The sequence below is a fragment of the Bos mutus genome, chromosome 10 (genome assembly GCF_027580195.1).
Source record: "Bos mutus isolate GX-2022 chromosome 10, NWIPB_WYAK_1.1, whole genome shotgun sequence".
Classification (NCBI taxonomy): Eukaryota; Metazoa; Chordata; class Mammalia; order Artiodactyla; family Bovidae; genus Bos; species Bos mutus.
The window spans coordinates 23,400,475-23,422,287 of record NC_091626.1 but is presented as its reverse complement, the minus strand read 5'-3'; the positions used below and the strand labels follow the sequence as shown (position 1 = coordinate 23,422,287).

The 21,813-nt window shown below is 44.1% G+C and overlaps 2 protein-coding genes across 5 annotated transcripts in view; one reads left to right on the top strand and one right to left on the bottom strand.

Annotated features, from left to right (window-relative positions):
- The window catches only part of ZNF410 (zinc finger protein 410), a 42,356-nt gene extending 34,410 nt beyond the window's left edge, over positions 1 to 7,946 (top strand). For 2 of the 4 annotated variants that reach the window (XM_005893809.2, XM_070377532.1), the window contains 4 exons: positions 54 to 179; positions 930 to 1,070; positions 2,465 to 2,592; positions 7,174 to 7,946. In XM_005893809.2, coding sequence (XP_005893871.2) covers positions 54 to 179; positions 930 to 1,070; positions 2,465 to 2,592; positions 7,174 to 7,212 — 434 coding nt within the window. In that variant the 3' untranslated portion in view covers positions 7,213 to 7,946. Of the gene's footprint in view, positions 1 to 53; positions 180 to 929; positions 1,071 to 2,464; positions 2,593 to 6,940; positions 6,999 to 7,173 lie in introns of all 4 variants that reach the window. The other 2 variants (XM_070377533.1, XM_070377534.1) reach the window with 2 other exon arrangements.
- Positions 7,947 to 8,368: 422 nt separating this feature from the next.
- Positions 8,369 to 21,663, bottom strand: FAM161B (FAM161 centrosomal protein B). Its single transcript, XM_070377526.1, has 9 exons — positions 21,507 to 21,663; positions 18,337 to 18,656; positions 16,807 to 17,363; positions 14,706 to 15,052; positions 14,115 to 14,242; positions 12,117 to 12,281; positions 11,800 to 11,899; positions 10,246 to 10,388; positions 8,369 to 9,564 (listed from the first exon to the last, which is right to left on the bottom strand). The coding sequence occupies exons 1-9, from the start codon at positions 21,558 to 21,560 to the stop codon at positions 9,426 to 9,428; spliced, it is 1,953 nt and encodes a 650-aa protein (XP_070233627.1). The 5' UTR covers positions 21,561 to 21,663; the 3' UTR covers positions 8,369 to 9,425.
- Between the last annotated feature and the right edge of the window lie 150 nt (positions 21,664 to 21,813).

Sequence of the window (21,813 nt, the reverse complement as noted above, 5' to 3'; positions counted from 1 at the left end):
GTCCATTCTCTTACTGTCAGAAATGCACCCTGTCTCTTTGGTCTGTGTTTCAGGAGAGAAGCCACATCAATGTCAAGTCTGTGGAAAGACCTTCTCTCAGAGTGGGAGCAGGAATGTGCATATGAGAAAGCATCACTTGCAGATGGGAGCAGCTGGGAGTCAAGAGCAGGAACCAGCTGGTAAGGAGAAGAAGGTAGAGGGAGGGCTATATTTTGGGGGTTCAAAGAGGCAAATAACTGGCCTGTCTAATATGGAAATTTTCTGCTTCTGTTTTGGGTAGAGAGACTGGTTTCATTTGGTGGACTAGAGGTTTCCAAATTTAGCTGTACAGTAAAATTGTTTGCAGGTTTTTAAAACATATATTTTATATTGCTTGTCTGCCCCTCCCATCCAGCAACACCAAACAACCTGATAAATGAGATTCCTTGGGAGTAAAACCCCAGAGTCTATAGTTTTAAAGTTCCTCTAGCGAATTCGGTGGTAACTGGTGCTGATGCACGAACCAGCACTTGTGTGTCACTGTGGTGAAGATTTCTGTATGACAGTAGTTTAAGCATTTTTTACTTATCAGTCATGACTCCCCTTTTTTTACCCTAACTTAAATTTGATAATACATTTTATTGTTATTCCTTTCTATGTCTTTCCTTAATCATTTTATTCTGAATACTCCTTTTTAGGGATGCACCCATCCTATATCGTATGTTAATTATCTAGATGCTGATCACTAGCAAGGGTGTTTATCCATGAGGCTCATTTCTTCCCTTCTAGGTTTATTTTTGCTTCCCAAAAGTAAGTGAAATAGGAGGTGACATCCAAGATACAGGTTAACTTTTAGTTCTGAAAGAAAAGGCCAGCTTCCCCTGAAGGACAATGGGGACCAGGCACAGCCTTGAGTGCTGTATGTCTCTCACATCCTATTCTCTGTGCAGCTGAGCCACTAATGGGCAGTAGTTTGCTTGAAGAGGCTTCAGTAACCAGTAAAAACCTGGTGTCTATGAATTCTCAGCCCAGCCTTGGTGGAGAGTCCTTGAACCTACCAAATACCAATTCTATCCTAGGAGTTGATGATGGTAAGACTTTCAACTCGCCTTTGTTTGGGGAAACTGGCTGCAACTAGGGACTAAGGAATGGGGTTTTCTCCGAAACGGAGGTTTTAATTAATTTCATTTCTTGTGAGTAGAAATGGCATGATTACCATTTGTGTTGTCTCTGAAGTGGATAAGTGAATCTTTAAGAAAAATTTTTTTCATTGAAAAGATAATGTAACAAAAGAATAAAAAGTTTTAAGAAGAAAATTATCCATAATCCTAGCATCCTAGCCCAATTATTTCTATCTTTCCTATTGCAGTTATGGAAGAACTTAACTTTTAAAACATTTAAACAGAACATAACCAGGTTTTACAGAGGAGAATTAAAGCAATTTCTCCATACCTTCAAAAGCCATACCTTCTGGAGAAAAGAAAGGGCTGTGTAGGAAACAGTTGCTCCTCTCTGGTATAGAAAGTTCACCCAAGTTACACAGGCCAGGCCCTCTTCTCTGAAAAACTTAACAGGTGAGGTCAGCATGCATTTATTCAGTGCCTACTTGTGTACCTGGCACCATGGGAAAGATAAAAGTAGAAGACAGGGACCTTAAACTAGTTGAGAAGTCAAAACTTACATTTGGGAAACAACACTGAGTGAGTAGAAGGTAGTGTTTTAAGCAAACATTAAGTTATGTGGTATCCTGGAAGAGCAATGTAAACTAGAAAAGCCCTCTTAATTTATTTGAGAGCTAAGTGGTTTATGTGTAAGCTGTTTCCAGAAGATCTTCATGGTGATTCTGCTGATAAACATTTAATAAGTCAGATCCTGTGTTTTCCTTACTCATACCTCAGTCAGTTTTGGGTATAAAGACCATATTTGTGTAACTTACATATGGAGCACACAAGGCAGAGTGTGCGCTTCCACAATAAGCCTCTTCTGTTTCATAAATTATACTAGTGGATAACTGAAGCATGAGGCATAAAAATGGCATGGGGCTCCTTAGCCAGCCTTAAGGAAGGTCTCAAAAGAGGAAGAGACAATGAGTAGGAACCTTGGAGCCAGGTTTAAGCACTTGATCAGCACTTACTGTGCTGTTTCCATTACTGGTGACTGCTTTGCTGGTTGGCTCTGAGTCCCTGATTCATATGCAGTTTAATTCAGCTAATAGTGCTGAAGCCATATTACTCAAAATTTGCGTATTGAGAAATGGTCAGCTGTTACATCAAGATTCTTTACCTTTTCTTCCCATCCCCCTTTTGTAGTACTTTCCAAATTCACTGATAATGATTATCAGGCAGGAATTAATTTGGAAGAAACAGGAATGTGGGAATCAGTTTTTCGGGGAACAGTTTTGAGAGTTCTTAATGAGAGACTTGCTAATGAAGGTAGGGAAATCTTTGGATTCACTTTGCACTGAAACCTTTTCCTGCTGTTTCAGAGGTGCTTGCTGAAGGATCCCCGCGCCCCCTGTCTTCAGTGCCTGATGTGACACATCACCTGGTGACCATGCAGTCGGGGCGGCAGTCATACGAGGTTTCTGTCTTAACTGCTGTAAATCCACAGGAGGTAAATCTGTCTCTTGCCCTTACTTTGTTTCTGTGGAGAGTAAGATGGGGAATGATTGGGAATCTACTTCAGAGGATCTGAAAAACATTCTTGTTTCCCTTTCCTGGTGACTTGGACTAGAATATCTTCCTTTAAGCTAACCTGAGTGTTAGGGTCTCCTGAATTGAGAAATTGGTCCTTCACATCTGGGGCTTTCAACTTTAGTTTCCTTGATACACATGCCCTAATTTATCATTCATTTTGCCAGGGTTGTTTGTCCGGGAGATAACCAGGCTGAACCAACTGAGCATATGGGAATGTGTCCACTTGTTTGTTGAGTAAGAACTATTACCTAAATCAAAGAGGGCTTTCAGGTTGATTCTAAGAACCCCTTACTCTATTTGCTTGGTTCTGATCCAGAAAACAATGAAAACCAGTTGGGCTTCTAGAATCTTTGGATTGTCCTTCTACTGGCCTTGTGTTGTGGAGGTAGATGACTTCATCATGAGCTTATTTTATATGCACATGCTTTTCCCAAAGCCTGTATATCATGGCTTTGGCATTAGAGTATCTTTTACTTTTCGTTATAACCTTTAGACCACAGTCCACCATTACAGTGTTGAAATGACCCTGCCTCCTATTTGAGTAGTCTCAATTTTTCTGTAATATTTCTGAGGACACCCAAGTTCACAAGGCTCTGAGCATGCTGTTTTTGCCAGAACCCTTCCTTGTATTTATCATTGTGACCCGTTGTTTCATTCTTGCTTATGTTATATTGAAAGCTTTTGTTATTTGTCATCATTGGTTCTTTCCTAAGTCTCCTTCTTCTGGTGATTACTTTGAAACATGTCTCACGTGGAGCCTTCCTTTATTTTTTTCCCTGCTTCATATATCTGTCTAAAATTTTTTATTATGGAAGTTTTCAAAGAGTATATATACTGAGGAAGAGATTAGTATAATGAACCCAGGTCGGTATCTACCCATCTTCAACAATTAACTGTCTGCTGTTCTTATCACTCCCCTCCTACTGTTTGCTGTTGATGTTTTTATTTATACTGGAGTATTTTAAATCAGTCACAGATATTTCATCTGTAAATATTTCAGTATATACCTCTAACAGATAAAGTTTTTCATAATTATATCTATATCATACCCAATAAAATCAACAATAATTTATTGATATCTTATATTTAGCCTTTTAAATTTTTTCTCAGAAATATCTTTTTATGGTTGGTTGGTTTGAATTAGGATTCAAACAAAGCCTATATATTGCGTTTGGTTAATAATTCTTTTTTTATTTCTAATAGTCCACCCCTCTTTTTTTCAGTATAGCTATCTATTTAACGAATTGGATTATTTGTCCTGTATAATTCCCCACATTTTTATTTTAGCTGATTGACTCCCTTTGTTGCTTGATACACTTCTCTATCCACAGATATCCTGGAAACTGGTAGTTACATTTTGGGGGCTTGATTAGGTTCCTGTTTGTTTTTCCCTTGGCAAGAATATTTTGTTGGTGGTTCTCCTACTTCCTACTAGGTTTCATCAGGAGAGATACAATATTCAGTTGTTCTCTTACAGATCTCAAGATTGACCAGTGGGTTATGTCAAAGCTTTGGCAGCCATTACTTATCATGGCCTAGATCTGTTTTTTCATTAGGGCTTGAACAGTGATATCCTGATTGTCTTTTTTCCTTCTGCTTTTATTAACTGTGATTCTTCTGTAAAAGAAATACTTTAACTATTGGGTTGACCAATTCAGGAAAATCATTTCCTTCTCTTTGTACTTAGCACAAATTACCTGACACACCAATCCACAACACTCAGTGTTTTCTTCTTTTTAATGTTTGAAACTTTGGAGCTTTTCTCTCCCATACTACTAAATACCTTTTTTAATTGAAGCACTCCATATTACCCCAAATAAATGCCAAATGTATGAAGACTTAATTCATTCAACAGATACTAATATATGTATCTGTAAATATTTCAGTATATACCTCTAACAGATAGTTTTTCGTAATTATGTTTTTATCATACCCAATAAAATTAACAACAATTTTTGATATCCTCTCATACTTAGCGCAAGGCACCCTGCTGGGTACTGGTTATACAGTAGTAAATACAATCCCTGCCTCAAAGAGCTTATAGTCAGAGTTAGGACCTTTACCTTTTATAACTCCATAGCTATATAAATGATGGCCCTGCAGTTGTGCTGTGTGGAGAGTTTAGAATGGGAAGGGCAACAGGTCAATAACCAGCAGATTTTATTCAGGGTAGTCGTGCTAGTCTTGGGGGAAGTCATGGAATAAATTTTAGAGCTTCAGTTGAGACCTGAGGGATGAATTGCAATCATCTTGATGGAGACGTGGGAGGGATTTGGAAGAAATTTAACAGATGTAAAGGTAGCAGTATATACAAAGGCAGAAGGTGAGAGGGAGCATGCCCAGCTATGGAACCACAACGGGTTGAGTGCAATGGACTTGGAATGGAGAGAAAGGTGTGGAATGGAAAAATGAAAGCAGGAAAGACAAGCTGGTTCCTCTCTTGGAGGGTCTTACAGGACATGATTTTATCCTAGGGGCACTGGGGAGACACGACATGTTTTTAAATGGGGTATGACATGGTCAGTTTTGTGTATGCATAAAGTCCAGTAATAATACATTTGTTCTCTTGAACATGGAATTGGCTTCAAAGTGTCCTTGTCTGGGTGATGCTCAGTGACAGCCTCAGGCAGACACAATAACACAAACTGCCTAAAAAAAAGAAAAGAAAACTTCCCTTGACCCCAGGAGAACACAAGGGCCTATGATGGGAGCCTCAGACGCTTAATTGTGGACACCACCAGAGGAACGTGCTGCTCCTAGATGCAGCTGAACTTCCTACACGGTCACGTGTTCCTCATGGATCCTTGTGTGTACAAATAAAACTTCTGTCTGAGCCTCACTTATTTTACTTTCCTCTACCACTGTCATTTTCCTGTCATCAAGGTATTTCCATTGTTCATCCCCTCCTTTTCCTTCTCAAGGTAGGCTTGTCACATTCTCCAGTACCTTTCATTTTTTTTTCAAGCTATCAGCCTCCAAAGGCTCCAGGCTTCATCTTTTTCCTCATCCAGGGTCTAGCTACTAACTGACCATTCTACCAGTGAATGAGGATTATTGATTCCTTAGGGATTATTCTCAGATGCCAGAGCAGGAGAAGGCAGTAGCAAACCTTAAAACAACACATAGCCATTCCAAATTGTTTCTTAAAGATCACCATGCATTGTAGATCAGACCTATAAGAATCTATTGATGGACTTCTAATTGGACTCCTGTAAATATGCTCTAAAAATAAAGATAACTTATCAAGAATATCAGAGAACAACCAAGCCAAGTATCAGAAATTATCATGGAAAATATATGAAGAACTACAAGTGAACTCTCACTCAGATGGTTCAGATTGGACAGTTTTGATTTTCCTTCAGGGTGGCCAGGTCTTCTGAGAATTAGAGGGTTCGCTGTGCAGGCCCAGCAGAGACCCAAGGGCTTTTGACCTCTTGTGGACTGAAGGTCTTCCCAAATGGGTTTCTGTAGCCCCACTGAGTTTACATTCTTGAACTTAAGAACCAGTATAAATGATTTCCAGCTAGCTTTGACTTTATCTTAGAATATTTCCCAATTAAAAGGAGGAGGAAAACAGAAATCACCAGTTCTTTAACATTTCTCAAAAGTGCCGTCGCTAAGTTTGAGTGCAAACATGTGGCTCTCGGTCTAGATGAAATACATACCATTCTTAATCTCTACCATACAGCATCAAATCAGATCTGTAGTTTCTTTCTCTAAGTTTTATGCTTTTCTTTAAATTTCTTTAACTTCCATACCATTAAAGCCTACTATGTAAATTACCTTCATCTAAATTAAGATCACCAAATATATCTCCAGCTCAAAATTTATTTGATTAGATTTTATAACAAGCTCAATGTTTATCCTGTTTTCACTGTATTATTCCCTTCTCGTTTTGTTTTCATAATAAAATAGAACCCAGTTTCATCAATTATTATACAAAACCACTTTACAGTAGGAACCCTGGGTGTAGAGTGGAATGTCCACCCCATTGGAGACTCTCAGGCTTGTCTTCCTCATCACAGGAAAGGTATTTTAAGGCCAGGAAATCTCTGATTTTTCATGACTGGGTTGTAGTTTTCATGCAGGACCCCATTCCTTTTACTTCTACTTGAACCTGTAGCCTTTGGTTAACTAACTTTGGTTTAACAGTACCTTGGTTAACTGATCGAGATTTTTGGTTCTACCAGTTCTGATTTGCCTGACTAGTGAGTGTGATTACACAAATAAAAATTTGGCTTATAGAATATTATTATTATTATCAGGATATCTTACTGCCATAGTGGAAATGACAGCATCAAGTGGTCCAAGTGCTGTCCCAAGGTCAGTATATAAATGAGATCCATCAGTCTGTGCATGGCTCTTGCTTTGGAACTAGCTGTCCGTGACTCACCCTTGTAGTGTGTTCCCCACCCCAGTTGTAAACCTTTCACTTAGTATGAGTTTTTTCCTATTATTCACTGGTAACTATTCCAGATTTGTTTTTAATCTCTTACAGTTACTAAACCAAGGAGATTTAACTGAAAGACGGACATGAGCCATGGGTGCTGACTCCCGGAAAAGCAGCTTTGTCTGATCCCAGAGTGCATTCAGTAGGAACAGGATGCTTATGGCTCACAATTTGCCAGAACCAAAACAAAAAAGGACCCCACTTTGCCTCTGTTCATCTTTCCTGGCCTAGAAGATGAATGTAGGAGAGCTTCTCTTCGGTTACCATCTGATCCAGACAAGGAAGAAAGCAGTGAATATGGGCTGGGTAACTGGACCTACCTCTCTTCCCACTGCACAGTTTTGGGATGGACTTCTCCCAAAAGTGAGTTTGATTATGTGTTGGCTGCGGTTTCTCAGTAAGACTGTCGAGGGGAGGTTTTCCTTTGAAGAGTTTTCATCCCAGACTGAGCTGTCTTTTCACTTGGGTGAACTAAATCCTGCCACCAACCATAAAACTTCACCAAGAAGTTCAGCTTTCAAGATGCCTTGTTGCTTTGGAGAAGGGTGTGATGTCAGTCCTGTTGTGACATTCTCCCTTTAGCAACCTGAGTAAGAGACTCTCCGCCACTGGGCTGCAAAAAAATAAATTACTTGAATCCCTGCTTGGCCCAAGCTGAGGTACTCTTTTGTCCTAATCACCTCTACTTGGCCACTTTGCTTTCTTTGTTTATGGAACATACAGTAGCATGTTAAGAGGTTTTTGGTTTTTTTTTTTAAGTTAAAAATCATATGATTCAGAGCTTCAATTGTTTTTCCTTTAAATAAAACAGCTGGTCAGTTTTTTGGCTCCTTGTTTTAAACAAATTTGTTTTCTTAGAGAGTAGATTAAGAAAATAATGCAGCCTTTCCCTTTAAGATGGGGCACTGATTTACGCTTAGGAGTCCATGCAGGTAAAACTGAGCTCAGAAGTCTTAGGGCACCTCACACGAGCATCTTCATCTCCAACTAACAAACCCAGATGGTAGTTATTAGAGTATCACTCTTGTTATCACCAAAAGGACTGTGTTTGAGTCTGGAAAAATGGCAGTAATAACAGATATTCTTGAATCTTTCCAGAAAGGTAGTTTAAAAAGCATGATCAACGTTCTCCTGTTAGAGCAGGCACTCTTGCTATCATCCTATCTTTACAGTTACTGAGAGAGAATATCTAATTATTATTGCTGAGAAGAAAAGCGTCCAAAGATGACCTACTAGTAGGACGTCATGGCTGTCAGAAGAAGTTTCAAATTTATTAAACTGAACCTCTTGCTGACACAGTACATACATGCACACAGTGGCACATTCTGAGCAGATACAGCAAAGAATTAACTGCTGTTTAAAGTAATTACAGTGATCGTTCTTAGTTTGTTAATGACATGCATAATTACCCTGAGTTCATACTTCTACTTTTAAAATGCCAATTTTATACTAGAACTTACACTTATTTTTATATTAGAACAGTGATCTTCAACCAAGGACATTTTGCCACCCAGGGGACTTTTTGCAATATCTGGAGACATTTTTGGTTGTCACAACTGGGGAGAGGGGTGCTCTCGGCATCTAGTGAGTCCAGGCCAGGCCATGGGTGCTGCTGAACATTCTACAGCATATAGCTCCCTCACCCAAAGGTGTCATCTGGCCCAAAATGTCGATAGTGTTCAGACTGGAAACCCTGTATTTTGGGTTGCCAAGGTGTCATCCCCCATGGGCTAAATCTGATACACGAATGTGAATTGTTTTGCCCCACATTATTTCCAAATAATTTTTTTGGGGGCGGGCCTGGGCCATGCAGCTTGTGGGATCTTAATTCCCTGACTAGGGAATGAACCCACACCTTGGCAGTGAAAGCAGAGTCCTAACCACTGGACCACCAGGGGATTCCCAGTAATTTTTAAATTAGTTGCCAACATGCAGATTTCTGGTTTCTGTTGAAAATGTGGTTTATCTGGCAATTCTAGGCTGATAGTTCAGCAGGACAATATTTTCAAGTCTCTCTTCTATCTCCTGCTGTCTTACAGCTAGCCCATATGACCCATTTGTTTCCTGACCAGGAAGGCTTACACCTTTTTTCTGTACAAATGCTTAAGTGTGAGGCACAAGAACCATTAATCAGCTCTGATCTCTCCATCTTGAACTTTTCACTTTGATTTAACTTGGATCATTCTCTGTTATCTACTTTTCTTTCCCCCATTCTCCAGAAGTAACCATGACTCAAAATCCAAGTTTTGCCCAAGTTTGCTGCTTGATATTATTCAAAAGCAGTATTGTAAGTATCCTTATTAAGCAAGTGTTCTGAAATTATCTGGTAATTTGTAAGACAGCTCCTCCAGTTCTTTCTTGGGACTTGAAAGCTGTTCCAGAGATTCTTCTAAATCCTGCTGTGGATTCCTGCTGCCACGTTTTGTAGTTTCATGAGTGCTGCAGAATAAATTAAAGCATTATACAATTTTAAGTTTTAAAGGAACCATCATGTAAGGCATAAGTTTGGTTTCAACATTATCATTATTCTCTGTGATAATAAAGGCAAATTTCTAGGGGGAAAACTGAGATAGGAATTAGGGAAAGGGCTGCTAGGACTTAACAAAACAAAGTTTGAGAGAAATGGAAATACTGTACTTTTTTCCCTTTGACTCAGATGATATCAATGGAGGAGTTGGTGCTAATGAGTTACTTTTTAAAAATTCTGGATTTGAACAAGCCATGGTGACCATGCTAAAGGGAAAAGAAAGGCTTTGATCAAGATTTTACAGCTTTTATTGGGCTCTATAAAGGTTTCTGTCTTCATTTGTCAGAGTGTAATTTAACATTTAATAGGAAGTAAAAGTATACATGATTTTTCTTCAGAAGTGAAGGCATTGGACTGAAATTGGAAAAATGATCTGTTTCATATTGAAGGAATCTAGACCTAATATACAATGGTTATATTTTATTCACAACTGCACTACGCACCAAATTTAAATGTGTTACTTGGAGATTCCTGGTTTAGTATACTTGTTAGTATAGGATTGTGACCTCAGAATATGAATGAGTGTTCTAAAGCTTCCTCCCAGCAGCACTGCTAGAGATGCAGCTCGAGAGCTGCAGGATGACCCCAATCACCTGGGACAATCACCGACTTCCCACTGCTCCTTCCACTGTAGAGCCCGGCTGCCCTGACCCTTGTTCCTCACAAAGTCTTCATCCAGCCCAGCCTGCTTCAGGGTGTCTCGATACCGCTGTTCTGCTTCCTTTTTGGCAAGGTCCTGTGGAATAGAAATGAATCTGCTATAGCTGAATTACCAGATTAATTCTAAACTGCCTGTTTAATCTGTATGCTTTAATACTTCTTTCCCATCCCACCACCCCACCGTTAATGCTGTACACAGATTTGTATGAAAATTACTTAGAGTCTCGTTTTCAAGCTTCAAAGTACATAGGAACTACCTGAAGATCGGATTACAATGTAGATACTCATTTGGTAGTTCTCAGATGGGGCCTGCAATTCTGTGTTTCTAATACTCTCAGGAGATGCCAGTTGCTGTTTTGGGAACCACACCTTTGCCAGCCAAGGATTCAGATTTTTGGAAGACCAAGTGAGACAACAATGAAAAAGATGGACTAAAAACATTTAAGATTCAAAAGCAACCAAACCATCATCAGGAACACTTACGTATAACAGACTGAAAATAAGGTGCACTAGTAACATTCTTAACAGGATGGATGGTCTGTATGTAGACCAGAAAAGGGTTATTTTTTGCATATTTGTTTAAGTGATATTTTTCCCCAGAGTGGTGAAAGATCTTTTGAGATCTGAGAGTGAGCTTCCTAGGAAAAAGCTAACATAAAGAGCAAAATTCATTATGAGAAATTTTTACTTAGAAATCTAAGTTGCTAAGTAAATCCAAGACAATCCAGTGTGTGTATGTGTAATACGCAGGGAGCTAGGGAGGACTGGACCCAGGAAATGCCTCAGTAATGCACTGATAATGCCCAGCATTTGGATCCAGGTCACTACAGAATGCCAACTTTTGTTTGAAACTCTGGAGAGGAGAGAGATCTACAGGGTCTGATGCATCTCAAAGCTGTCTGGGATGGTGGCCTTTCTAAGGCTGTTCAAGTTAACTCCAGAGCTTCCTTAGGGAAATCTCAACTGAGTCCAACTTCCCTGAAAGTCTAGAGAACATATTAAAGAGAATCTTGCAGTCAGAAAGCCACATAACCTGGAAGAGGCCTTGTGGGGTTACTTGCAAGCATCCCAACCCCTGAGGACCTATAAATGTGCCACAGCTCTAGAGGCTGGGGATGCCCGGGGCACCAGCACTACAGGAGGAGAGGTGATGTTAGCAAGTTAGAGATACTCCCAACAGCGCCAGACTGTCAATTGTATGTCTAGGATCTAACCTCCATTCTGATTCAAACTGTAAACTATAGTGAAAACCCCAGGAAGAGAAATATCCCTTTATAAATGCCTTTGGAATCCAGTCTTGGATGAAATCAGTCCAGTGTTCACCAATGCACTACTTACTTTGGGAAAGGTAGTAATAATAAAATGAGCCAAATTTAGAATCTTTCTGAGCCTAAGGGAAGTGTTTAATACCCAGATATTAAACTGTTTCATAATGTCTAAGAGCCATCTCATCCAAGACAAGAAAATAAATGATACTTTAGATTTACCTTGGTAACCTGTTCGAAGAGATACGGCCGCCTTTGTATTCTTTTCTTCATTTCCTCCAGTTCTTTCTTATACTCTTTTGCTCTTTTACGGTCATTGTTCCTGAAATTAATAAAGACTTTTAGAGTGAATTCCAGGTTTTTCCAATCTGGAGTACCTTTAATTCCAGTTAAATGGAGTAACTCCCATAGACATTGGAAATTCCTAACTACCTGGCAAAATTCTTGACTATGATTACAGGAGCCTACTGTAATAACCCCATTTTCAAGGCAAATGGCTCCCAAGATAGTTATCCCTTTGACACATGGAGGACACTGACCGATTCTCTTTCAGCTTTGCTTTGAACACCTCCTCCAGGCTTTTATGGGGATCCATGGCTTTTGCACGCAAGGTGACAGATTTAGATATCGCCTGACACTTCTTTTTATGCATCTCCAACCACTGAGTACTTTCATCTGCTTTGTCCTTTTTCTCAAGTGAACATCTAAAGGGAAGAGGCAAAGAAGAAATACAGATGACCAACCTGGGTATAATTTAAAGCAATCTTAGTAACCTCTCTGGAAAGTCAGTTGGTTTTTTCTATGAACAGGTGACTAATTTACCACAGTGGGATTTCAGAAAGAATAAGATTCTGTGTTTAAATGCACTGGCAGATGAAGCTTTTCCAGCACCATGGACAGTGAGTTTCTACCCTAGAAGAAGTTCATCAATTGAACTGGAAGACATGAGATAAAATACTCTTACACTCAGGCTTCCTGCTATCTGGAAACAGTAATACTAATAACCACCATTTGCTGAGCTACCTACACTGACCCAAGTACAAACAAGCACCAATAAGTACTTTATAGCCATTAGCTTTTGTAATCCTAACAGCCGCCATCTGAGGTAAGGACAGTAAGTCTCCCTGTTTATAGGCAACAAGACTGGGCCTCGAGGGTAAGCTACTTGCTCAAAGCTACCCAACATGTAAGTGAAAGCCAAAATTAGAACCAGGATGTCTGACTCCCAAGCCTCTGCCCTTGACAACTGTGCTGTAAATGGTAGATTGGAAGGTGCCTGAATTCATGGTCCTTTGGGAATACATATTTGCATTTCCACAGAGACCTGGAAATGGGTCTCCTTCAATGCACAGACAATTTGGGGTTAACTTGCAGCATTCAGTTTGTGTAAATATTCTACAAGGTACTATTGAGAATTCTACCAAAAAAGTCAAGACTCTTGCAGTTGGATGTTTATATTCAAATGGATATACTAGGAAGGAGAGTGGGGAAGTTTAATCTGCTAAAACGTCAAACTCCCTATTGCCAGAACGCAGACATGGACATCCTCTGCAGGTGGACCACCCTCTGGTTCATGAGACCTATCATAGTGAGACCTCAGAATACTGATGCACTGAGCCTTGATTTAGCAGCTTTGAAATTTGAGGAAGAAGGGAATATCCTTTAGATTCTAAATATATTTCTAAAATCCCTGTTGTGGGTCTTCAGCAGCCAAGGAGATTCTGTGCACTCCTGTGAGCCCCACAGGAGGGCACTGAGATGCCCGTCCTCCCAGGGCTAAGCCACCTGTTACACTGTGACCACGCCTGCTGTCTTCAGCTCAGAGGCCTGCTGGAGGAACTCCTGCTGGGGGCACTGGCTGGATGAGACCACCGCCAGGACTGTCAGGTCAGTTAAAGAGTTAAAAATGAGGGGGCTCCTGTTTCCCAACTGACTTAAAATAGTTCCCCAAGATGAATCAGAAAATCTCAAATCTCTGCCATGGATACCTCATCTTAATGGCAGGGTCACACACATAGGTTCAGGCTTCTCTGAATTCCTGTTCCTATAGCTTCCTCTTTCACCAATGAATCTCCATCTGTTTGGAAACTTCTTTCTTTCCAGCCTTTGTCTGGTTGACTCCTCATTCTTCAGGTTTCACCTTAGACATCTATTACAAGAGACCCAGGCTGCCCAGTGCCCCTACAGTTCCCCATATTCCCCCATCATTATACTACTCACAAGATATAATAGTTGCTTCTTTGCTTTTCTGTATTTCAGACTAGATATTAAACTATAGGTTCCATAAGGTATCTCCAACTTTAACACTGTGCCCAGCACAAAGTCACTCCCCCAAGGATACTGGCTGAGTGATGGCTTGGCATTCTGCAGCACTTAGTGTGTGAGGGTCACATGAATTCCTGTCCTGATCAGAGGCTCCCCTTTCACCCCTTTCTCCGTCTCTCTGATAACAGGAGAGGAGGCTCAGCAGATGGGTGCGTTCCAGCATTTGGGCCAAGATCCGAGCACCAAGAGTCTCGTGTAGCCTGACCACTCACCGGACCGCAGATTCCCGCTTCCTGGTGGCGTCTGTGATATGTACGGGGAGGGTGTTGGCAGAGAGGGAAGCAAGGCCATTCAGAGAACGACTCCTCGACAGGCGTGTGGCGGGTGGCTGTGGAGATTCCTAGAAGAAACAAAGGCTGATGTTGGTGGGACAGCATGTGCAATTAGTTTCTTGTCTTCACTGGGATTCAACTGTGGTGAAGTACTAGTCAGAGTCTTCATTTCTTTCTTGGGATTAAAACAAGGGTAATGAGATCTAAGGGCCAAGACTTGGATATCAATCCCAAAGTTTTTAATTAGAGAAGAGTTCTTTGGAATTGGTACTGGGACGTGGCTAATGGATCCCAACTCCCTGGCTTCCAGACTTGCTTGGACTTCTTTCTGCAAAGTCCCTCTACCCAGAAGAAAGGAAGGGAAGTATTCTTGTGGTCATAAATATTTAGGATCTGTGAATCTGCTTACAGATGAGCCAGTGTCTTTTTATTTTTTTAAGACAGAAAACTGTTGAGAGAAGCGCCTTCCTTTGAGACTTGGGCCCTCCTGTGTTTGGGCCTCAGCCCTGGCCTTCCCGCCTGAGCTCTCACCTTTCTACCTTCGGAGGCGGCGACATCACAGGGCCTCCGCGTGTGACACAGGCTGGCGGTTCTCAGCAGAAAGGGCTTGTTGCGCGTTGCCTCCCGGGTGTCTCTTCTCTTGGCAGCTCGCTTCTGGAAGGCCTTGTAAAGCTCCTCGTAATCAGGGACAGCAGGATTCACCCGAGGCTGGAATCCAAAGTCAGTGTGCAGAAACCCAAGCTTTTCCTCCCGGGTGCGGGTGGCTGTTCGAGGCTGTGGGTCAGCCTGGCTGCTGGAGGGGGCGATGGGGGAGGAGGCCTTCTGGAGCATGTCTAGGGCTCTCATGTGGATGCGAATTTTCCTAAGGAGCTCAGCTTCTGTGGAAGAGAAGTCAGGGTGGCAGTGGGTGAGAAGGGACCAAGCTTCATACCAAAAGGTTTGGAGAGCTTTCCCTCTTAAATACTTGCAATGATGGAGTGTAACAAGGCTGGAACCCGTGATTAACTTTCCAGGAATTTTGCAAGCCAGTTGGCACCATGTGGAAAGCTTAAAATTGGCCATGATAGGAGTATTTATTCCATGAAAATGGCAAACACTACAACTTCCTTTTTTTTCTCTTTTTTTCTAGAGAGTGCCCTAATGAATGTTGACTAGGACACTACTGCTATGTGCCAGTCAGGCTGCAGAAGCAGCTACCATTTACACTTAGCACTTTCTACAGCGCCTTCTTCAGAGATGAAGCAGGAGGGATGGGCCAGACCCCAGCTCCTCTCCCAGGTCTCCCTTCTTGGGCAGAGGCCCCACTGTCCACTCAACTCCCCAAGCCCACATCACTCTTGCTGCCTCCTGTCTCATTTCAGTCAGTCACAGGTTCTGCCGTCTCCTCCTCCTTAACCTCTCTCTGGGCCAGCCTCTTTTCGTCCTCTCTGCTTCATAATTTCTCGAGTCACTGATATAGGCTTCTGTAGATCACAATCCCACTGGGCTCGCCCATCCCCCTTTATTATCCCCAGAGCAGAGTGAGATTTCTGAACTGTGTATCTGACCACGAGCCACCCTAAAACTCTTCAGTGGAGACTACCCCAATGACTAAGCCTCCACGCTCCCAATGCAGGAGGCCCAGGTTCAATCCAGATAACAGATCTAGGTCGCGGAACTAGATCCCACATGCCGCAACGAAGACCCTGCACAGCCAAATAAATAAATAAAGTCTGAAAAACAAAACAAAACCCAACCCCTTCAGTATCTCCCTGCTGCCCTTGAGATGAAGGCCAAACTCCCTCCCGTGGCCTGCAAGGCCCCAGGCCTAGCCTGTGCCTGTCTGTCCCACCCCTCTTCTTTCTCTTTCCCCTCTACCTTTCCATGCCTTGAATGCGCTCAGCTTTCTACCTTCAGTGCTACTATTTCTTCCTGATACACTCTTCATTGCTTTTCTTCTAATTCCCCCCCACGGCTCCTCCTTCAGGGTCAGTCCCCACGCTCACTTTTCTCTGGGGACCTTCCCTCACTGTTCCCACGCCTCACCACACTCTAAGTCAGGTCCCTCTGTTACATGTTCCACAGGCTCCCCCAGGCTTCCCCCTTTATCCCCTTCAAGTGACTCGTCACATTTGTAATGATTTGTCTGCCTCCCTCCCTTGTCCACAAACTCCACATCTGTTTCTTCACACCTGGGGTGTGGCATGTGTTACTGAAGGAGCGAATAAAGCCAGAGTCAAGAAGCTTTGCTTCTTGAAATAAGTACCTCACAGGAGGTGGGAGGGGGCCTTTCCTTGGGGGCAGCTGGCTAGCAGTGGTACTGGCCTAGGCTGGTCCCCAGACATCTCAGTGGCTCTCTGCTCCGGTGCCTGTGCTGCCAACAGAGGTTTTGGCATCCACTTACTGAGACAGACGAGGTCATCAGAATGAACCTGGGGCCTCCTACCCCTCTGCCAACCAGGTGCCCCTATTGTACCGGCCGACCCAACCCTACCTATGGCCTGGGCCTGCACTGAGCAAGGTCTCTGATGGGGCCACCCCCGAACAGCCCATCTCCATGGCCAGGCTGACCCCTGAGCCCAACTCACTCCTCCACAGCACCCACTCAGCACCTCCGGGTGGGAGGGGGCCGGGAGGTTAAGGATGTCTTTACCCTGGAGTTTGTCCCCGAGGGCTGGCTCCAGAATGGACTTGGGGATCCTCCTGGTGGCCTTCTGCTTGGGGACTTTGGCTGTAGCGGCGGCGGCGGCGGCCAGGTCCCTCTGCAAAGCAGCTTGCTTTCTCCGCTCCTCCTTCTCCAGGAAGCTGAAGGGCTTCAAGGAAGAGAGGAGCAGCTCCTTCCTCTTCTGGATCCCTGCCTGCCTGCGCGCCTCATTGCGCTCCATGACCTCCTGGTAGAGGGGCAGGTAGACGTGGGCAGGCACGGGCTGGGCCCGGAACTGCCGGTGGCACTCGGCCTCCTCCCGGCCCTGCTTCTCGGCCTGCCGCCTCTCGGGCTCAAAGGAGGCCGGGGAGGCCAGCCACTGCGCCTTCTTCCTGGCCTCGCGCAGCGTCATGCGGAACGGCTGAGGGACGGTGATGGACGACACCCAGGAGCTGATGCTTCTTTGCTGGGAGGGAGGCCTGGAGCTGGACGGTGGCTGCGGCTGAGCCTTGGGAGTACGGGAGGGCAGGGTAACCCAGGAGCTGCAGCGCCTCACGGAGCCACACCTGGGGGACAGAGCAGCTGTATGCGTGGAGGATGGGACGGCCAGGACGCCCAGCTCCTCCAAGATCCTCTGCCTTTCCCCCCACTTCCATCAGGTCACACCTAGTTTATCAGCCTCACATCACAGCCCCATAGGCCTCTGGTTTGGTGGCTGGTGGTTTTAGTCGCTAAGTCATGTCTGACTCTTGTGACCCCACGGACTGTAGCCCGCCAGGCTCCTCTGTCCATGGGATTCTCCAGGCAAGAATACTGGAGTGGGTTGCCATTTCCTTCACCAGGGGATCTTCCTGACCCAGGAATCGAACCCGGGTCTCCTGCATTGTAGGCAGATGATTGATTGCTTCTAGTCATCTGCCTACAAAAACTGCCTGCGCTTTTCTCAACTCAGCCTCTCTCCTTCCCACAGGCCAACCTGGCAGCCCTAGGAAGGAAGTCTCTTCTTAGAATTGATCTAAGAGTTTTCCACTTTGCACTCTAATCTTTTCATTTGGTAGAGAGAAGAGGGCAATGATGAGGAGGAGGGCTTTAGAGTCAGGCCCAGGTTCAAAACTTGCTTCAAACAATTACCAGCTATGTGGCCTCCAACAAGGTTCTCCTGGAACCTCATTTCCTCAACTGCAGAATGGCAAAAATGATATCTGCTTGCCGGATTATTGGGAGGAGAAAAGAAATACTACAAGAGAGAAAGTATAATGGCATAGAGCAGGGCTTGGCAAGGTAAATGGATCTTGGTGCCATTCTCAGGGAGGTAGCATATTTGGGAAAGGCATCTCTTTAATCAATCCCAAAGTTTCAGTTGACTAAGGGTTACCCAGCGTGATTAAGGACTGCTGGGTAGGAATCAGACACGTTTGGCTGATGCTGAGCTGGAGCATGGGTAAGCGGCACTTGCAAAAGGAGGTCTTTGTTTTACTGAGGAGGAAGATGAGGCCTAGAGTCACAACGCGGCTTGGCCAGAGCTGTGCGCTGCCTTACCTCGCAGATGGGGGGTACTGCACCTGTGGCTTCCCCCTGTCTTCGTCTCGGAAGAAATGCTCCAGGTCCTCATCCTCTTCAGAGAGGCTCTCATTACTGTCTGGGTCAGATGGATAAAGGGATTCCAACAGGCACCACCTGTCTTTCTGCCTCAGTGCCTGCAGAGTCTCAAAAAAACTCCCAGTTGAGTCAGAAGTAGAGTCTGTCTCCTCCTCTGGACTGAGGAACTCACTGAGTTTGCCAGCCCTGGGCAAAACCAGCCCATCCCCGTTCAGCTCCTTGTCTGCATCTGTGTCTGAGGAGGATTTGGGGGAAAATATCTAAAACAAAATAGAACAGACTGTGGGTCAAACTATGATTTCAACACATAACTATTAACTTCATGTTAAATAAATCTATATATTAGGGACTGGGGTAGGGGACCAAGGAAAATGTGTTAGTTACTTTAAAGAAATTTCATGTCTCAGGATATAGGCTGTGATTGGTTGGAGGGCAGGAAAGGGAATCAGAGCTGAGTTGGTTCATGCAGTGTGGTGAGCATTTGTGGAGTACCTCCCTTCACCATGCAACCCTGCTCTCCAGGAATCCTACCTGTGACCTTGGCCACACTCTGGGACCTGCCCTTTGGGGGTTTTACCTACTAGTTGCCAATCTCCCTTTTTGGGCTTCCCCTGTCTACACCTCTGCTTTTCTCATATGCTAGCTAATTCCCATCCTCTTACTAGGAATGAGTAATTAACAGGAGAGACAGTGTGGTTTAGCTGAAAGAGTCCTAGAAAGTGGGAAATCTAACTGAGTTTAAACACTCCTTTCATTCAGAAAATATTTACTGGTGTCTAATGTACAATGCTGGGAAAGATTGAAGGCGGTAGGAGAAGGGGACGACAGAGGATGAGATGGTTGGATGGCATCACCGACATGATACACATGAGTTTGAGTACACTCTGGGAGTTGGTGATGGACAGGGAAGCCTGGAATACTGCAGTCCATGGGGTCGCAAAGAGTCGGACACAACTGAGCGGTTGAACTGAATGTGCGTTGGGCATTGGGTTGAGAACAAGACAAGGTCCGTACTCTTGTGAAGCTTACATCCTAGTGAAGGGAGAAAGACAATGTAAGATGGTAATCATTCAATAAAAGCCACAAAACTGTGATAGACTGATGGAATGGCTATGTGAAGCTTCTCTGTTGATAAAAGTCCATCAGATAAAGACCACTAGGAATGTACCTGTAATCAGCACTAGGTTTATTAACTTTTTACAGAATACCTTCTAAAGGGGCTTCCCAGCTGGCACTAGTGAGAAAGAATCAGCCTGCCAGTGCTGGAGACGTAAGAGACATGGGTTTGATCCCTGGGTGGGGAAGATCCCCTGGAGGAGGGCATGGCAACCCACTCCAGTATTCTTGCCTGGAGAATGCCATGTACAGAGCAGCCTGGTGACCTATAGTCCATAGTGTCGTAAAGAGTTGGACACGACTGAAGCGGCTTAGCACACACTTCGGGAAATTAGGAAACTTGGTTGGGGTGGGCATTGAGGGCTTTTTCTAGGGTTGGTTTGTCCTGAATGATTCTGAGGAGAATTAGGGGAAGCAGGGATCAACTCTGGATGGATGCTGTCATGAAGAGGGCAGTTTAGTAAGTGGATGAATGAGCCATTTTTATTCAAAAGGTGGCAAGAACAAAGTAGGGCTGGGTAAGCAGTTGGAAAGTAAGCATAATCATTTAGAAGTATGGGGTATTAGTTGTTTTACAACGTGGCCCTGTGAGAAATACTGATTTCTGCTGATCTTGCTGCTGGCCTCATCTGGGTCTATTACAGTCTGAGTTGTACTTTCTCAGTCCTGGGATGATTTTCACTTTCAAAGTCCTCACTGTGGAGGACTTTCAGGTTGACACCTGATCAGTGAGAAAAATGTCAGACTTGCCAAGATGTGGGGAAAGAGGGTTTGGGGTTCAAAAAAAAAAAGAACAAGTGCAAAGGCCTTGAGGCAGGGACCTGAGGCCGGAACAAATGATTCTTGGAGAGGTAGAAAGAGGGTCAATGTGGTTAGAGGACAGTAGCAGAGAAATCCTTAGAGAGGCAGGCTGGGGCCATGATGAGAGCACAGGTTGACTGGCTGCAGTTGGGGGAAGGGCTGTTTCTGGTCTCCAAGTGGACACCTGGTAAGGGCTGAACTGGGTGCTCAAAGATCTGGCTCTCATACTGAAAAAGAACACTGGATTTTGAGTCAAAGGTATGTGTGCCCTAGCCCTCATTTTGCTACTGAAAAGCGTGTAACTTTAGGAAAATTCTTTTCTAAAAAATGACTTTATTGATATAATTCATACATATCATACAATTCATACAACTCAGTGTACAACTCAGTGGGTTTCAGTATATTCAGTTGTGCAACCATCACCACAGTCAATTTTTAATCAACTCTCAAAACACCTCATTGCATTTAGTAGTCACTTCCTATTTTCCCTAACCCATCCCCACTCCTCAAGCCCGGAGACCACCAATTTACTTTCTGTCTCTGAATTTGGAGGGTTTCCCTGAAAGTTGGTAAAGAATCCGCCTGCAATGCAGGAGACCCCGGTTCAATTCCTGGGTCGTGAAGATCTCCTGAAGAAGGGATAGGCTACCCACTCCAGTATTCTGGGGCTTCCCTTGTGGCTCAGCTGGTAAAGAATCCGCCTGCAATGCGGGAGACCTGACTTTAATCCCTGGGTTCGGAAGGTCCCCTGGAGAAGGGAAAGGCTACCCACTTCAGTATTCTGGCCTGGAGAATTCCATGGACTGTAAAGTCCATAGAGTCGTAAAGAGTCGGACACGACTGAGCTACTGTCACTTCACTTCACTTCTGAATTTGGGGGCAAATTTCTTAATCTTTCTGTGCCTGTTTTCTCCTCTATAATACAAAATGGAGACAACAATCCTGGAGGTGGTTGAAACGATAAGCGAAAACTGAGGGTCACCGCTACGATTCTATGAAGACCCTGACGCAAGGCGCAAGCGGTTCAAGAGTTAAGAGCCCGCCTTCACGTCTGCAAACAGTGCGGGCTAGAATCCCACGCCCCGGTGACACTCCCCGGTCGTCTGTCTCCAAGGCAACGTTTCAAACAGCTCCCTCAGGGTTTCCTTTCCGGGGTGCAGACCTGATCCCTCTCCTTCTTTTTCTCCCCTCACCTGATGGTTCCACTGAGCGCCGCCGGAGGCTCCTGCAGACCTCCCCACGGTCATCTCCTCAGCCGGGTAGAGAGACAAACGGCGGTGACAGCGGCGGTGACAGCGGCGGTGGAGGCGCAAGCGGCTCGGCTCAGGTTCCGCCCCTTTCTAGCGTGGGCCTCTGATTGGCTCCCAGGCTGATACTCGAACCATTCCCCTCCCCAGGAAGCCTCTCTTCTCTCCCGCCCAGGCAGGGAGGGCTCGCTTTCTGATTGGCCTATTCTCTCCGTGCTTTATACTTCCGGTTTTAAGATCTTAGCTCTAGCGG

Bases quoted from the DNA above. Each gene is read 5' to 3' on its own strand.
- FAM161B (XM_070377526.1), bottom strand. From the start codon at position 21,560: ATGACCGTGGGGAGGTCTGCAGGAGCCTCCGGCGGCGCTCAGTGGAAC. The intron at 11,900-12,116 runs GTCAGTGTCCTC...TATTAATTTCAG, and splicing joins GCAAAGCTGAAAGAGAATCG to GAACAATGACCGTAAAAGAG. The intron at 10,389-11,799 runs GTAAATCTAAAG...TCTATTCCACAG, and splicing joins TCTTCGAACAGGTTACCAAG to GACCTTGCCAAAAAGGAAGC.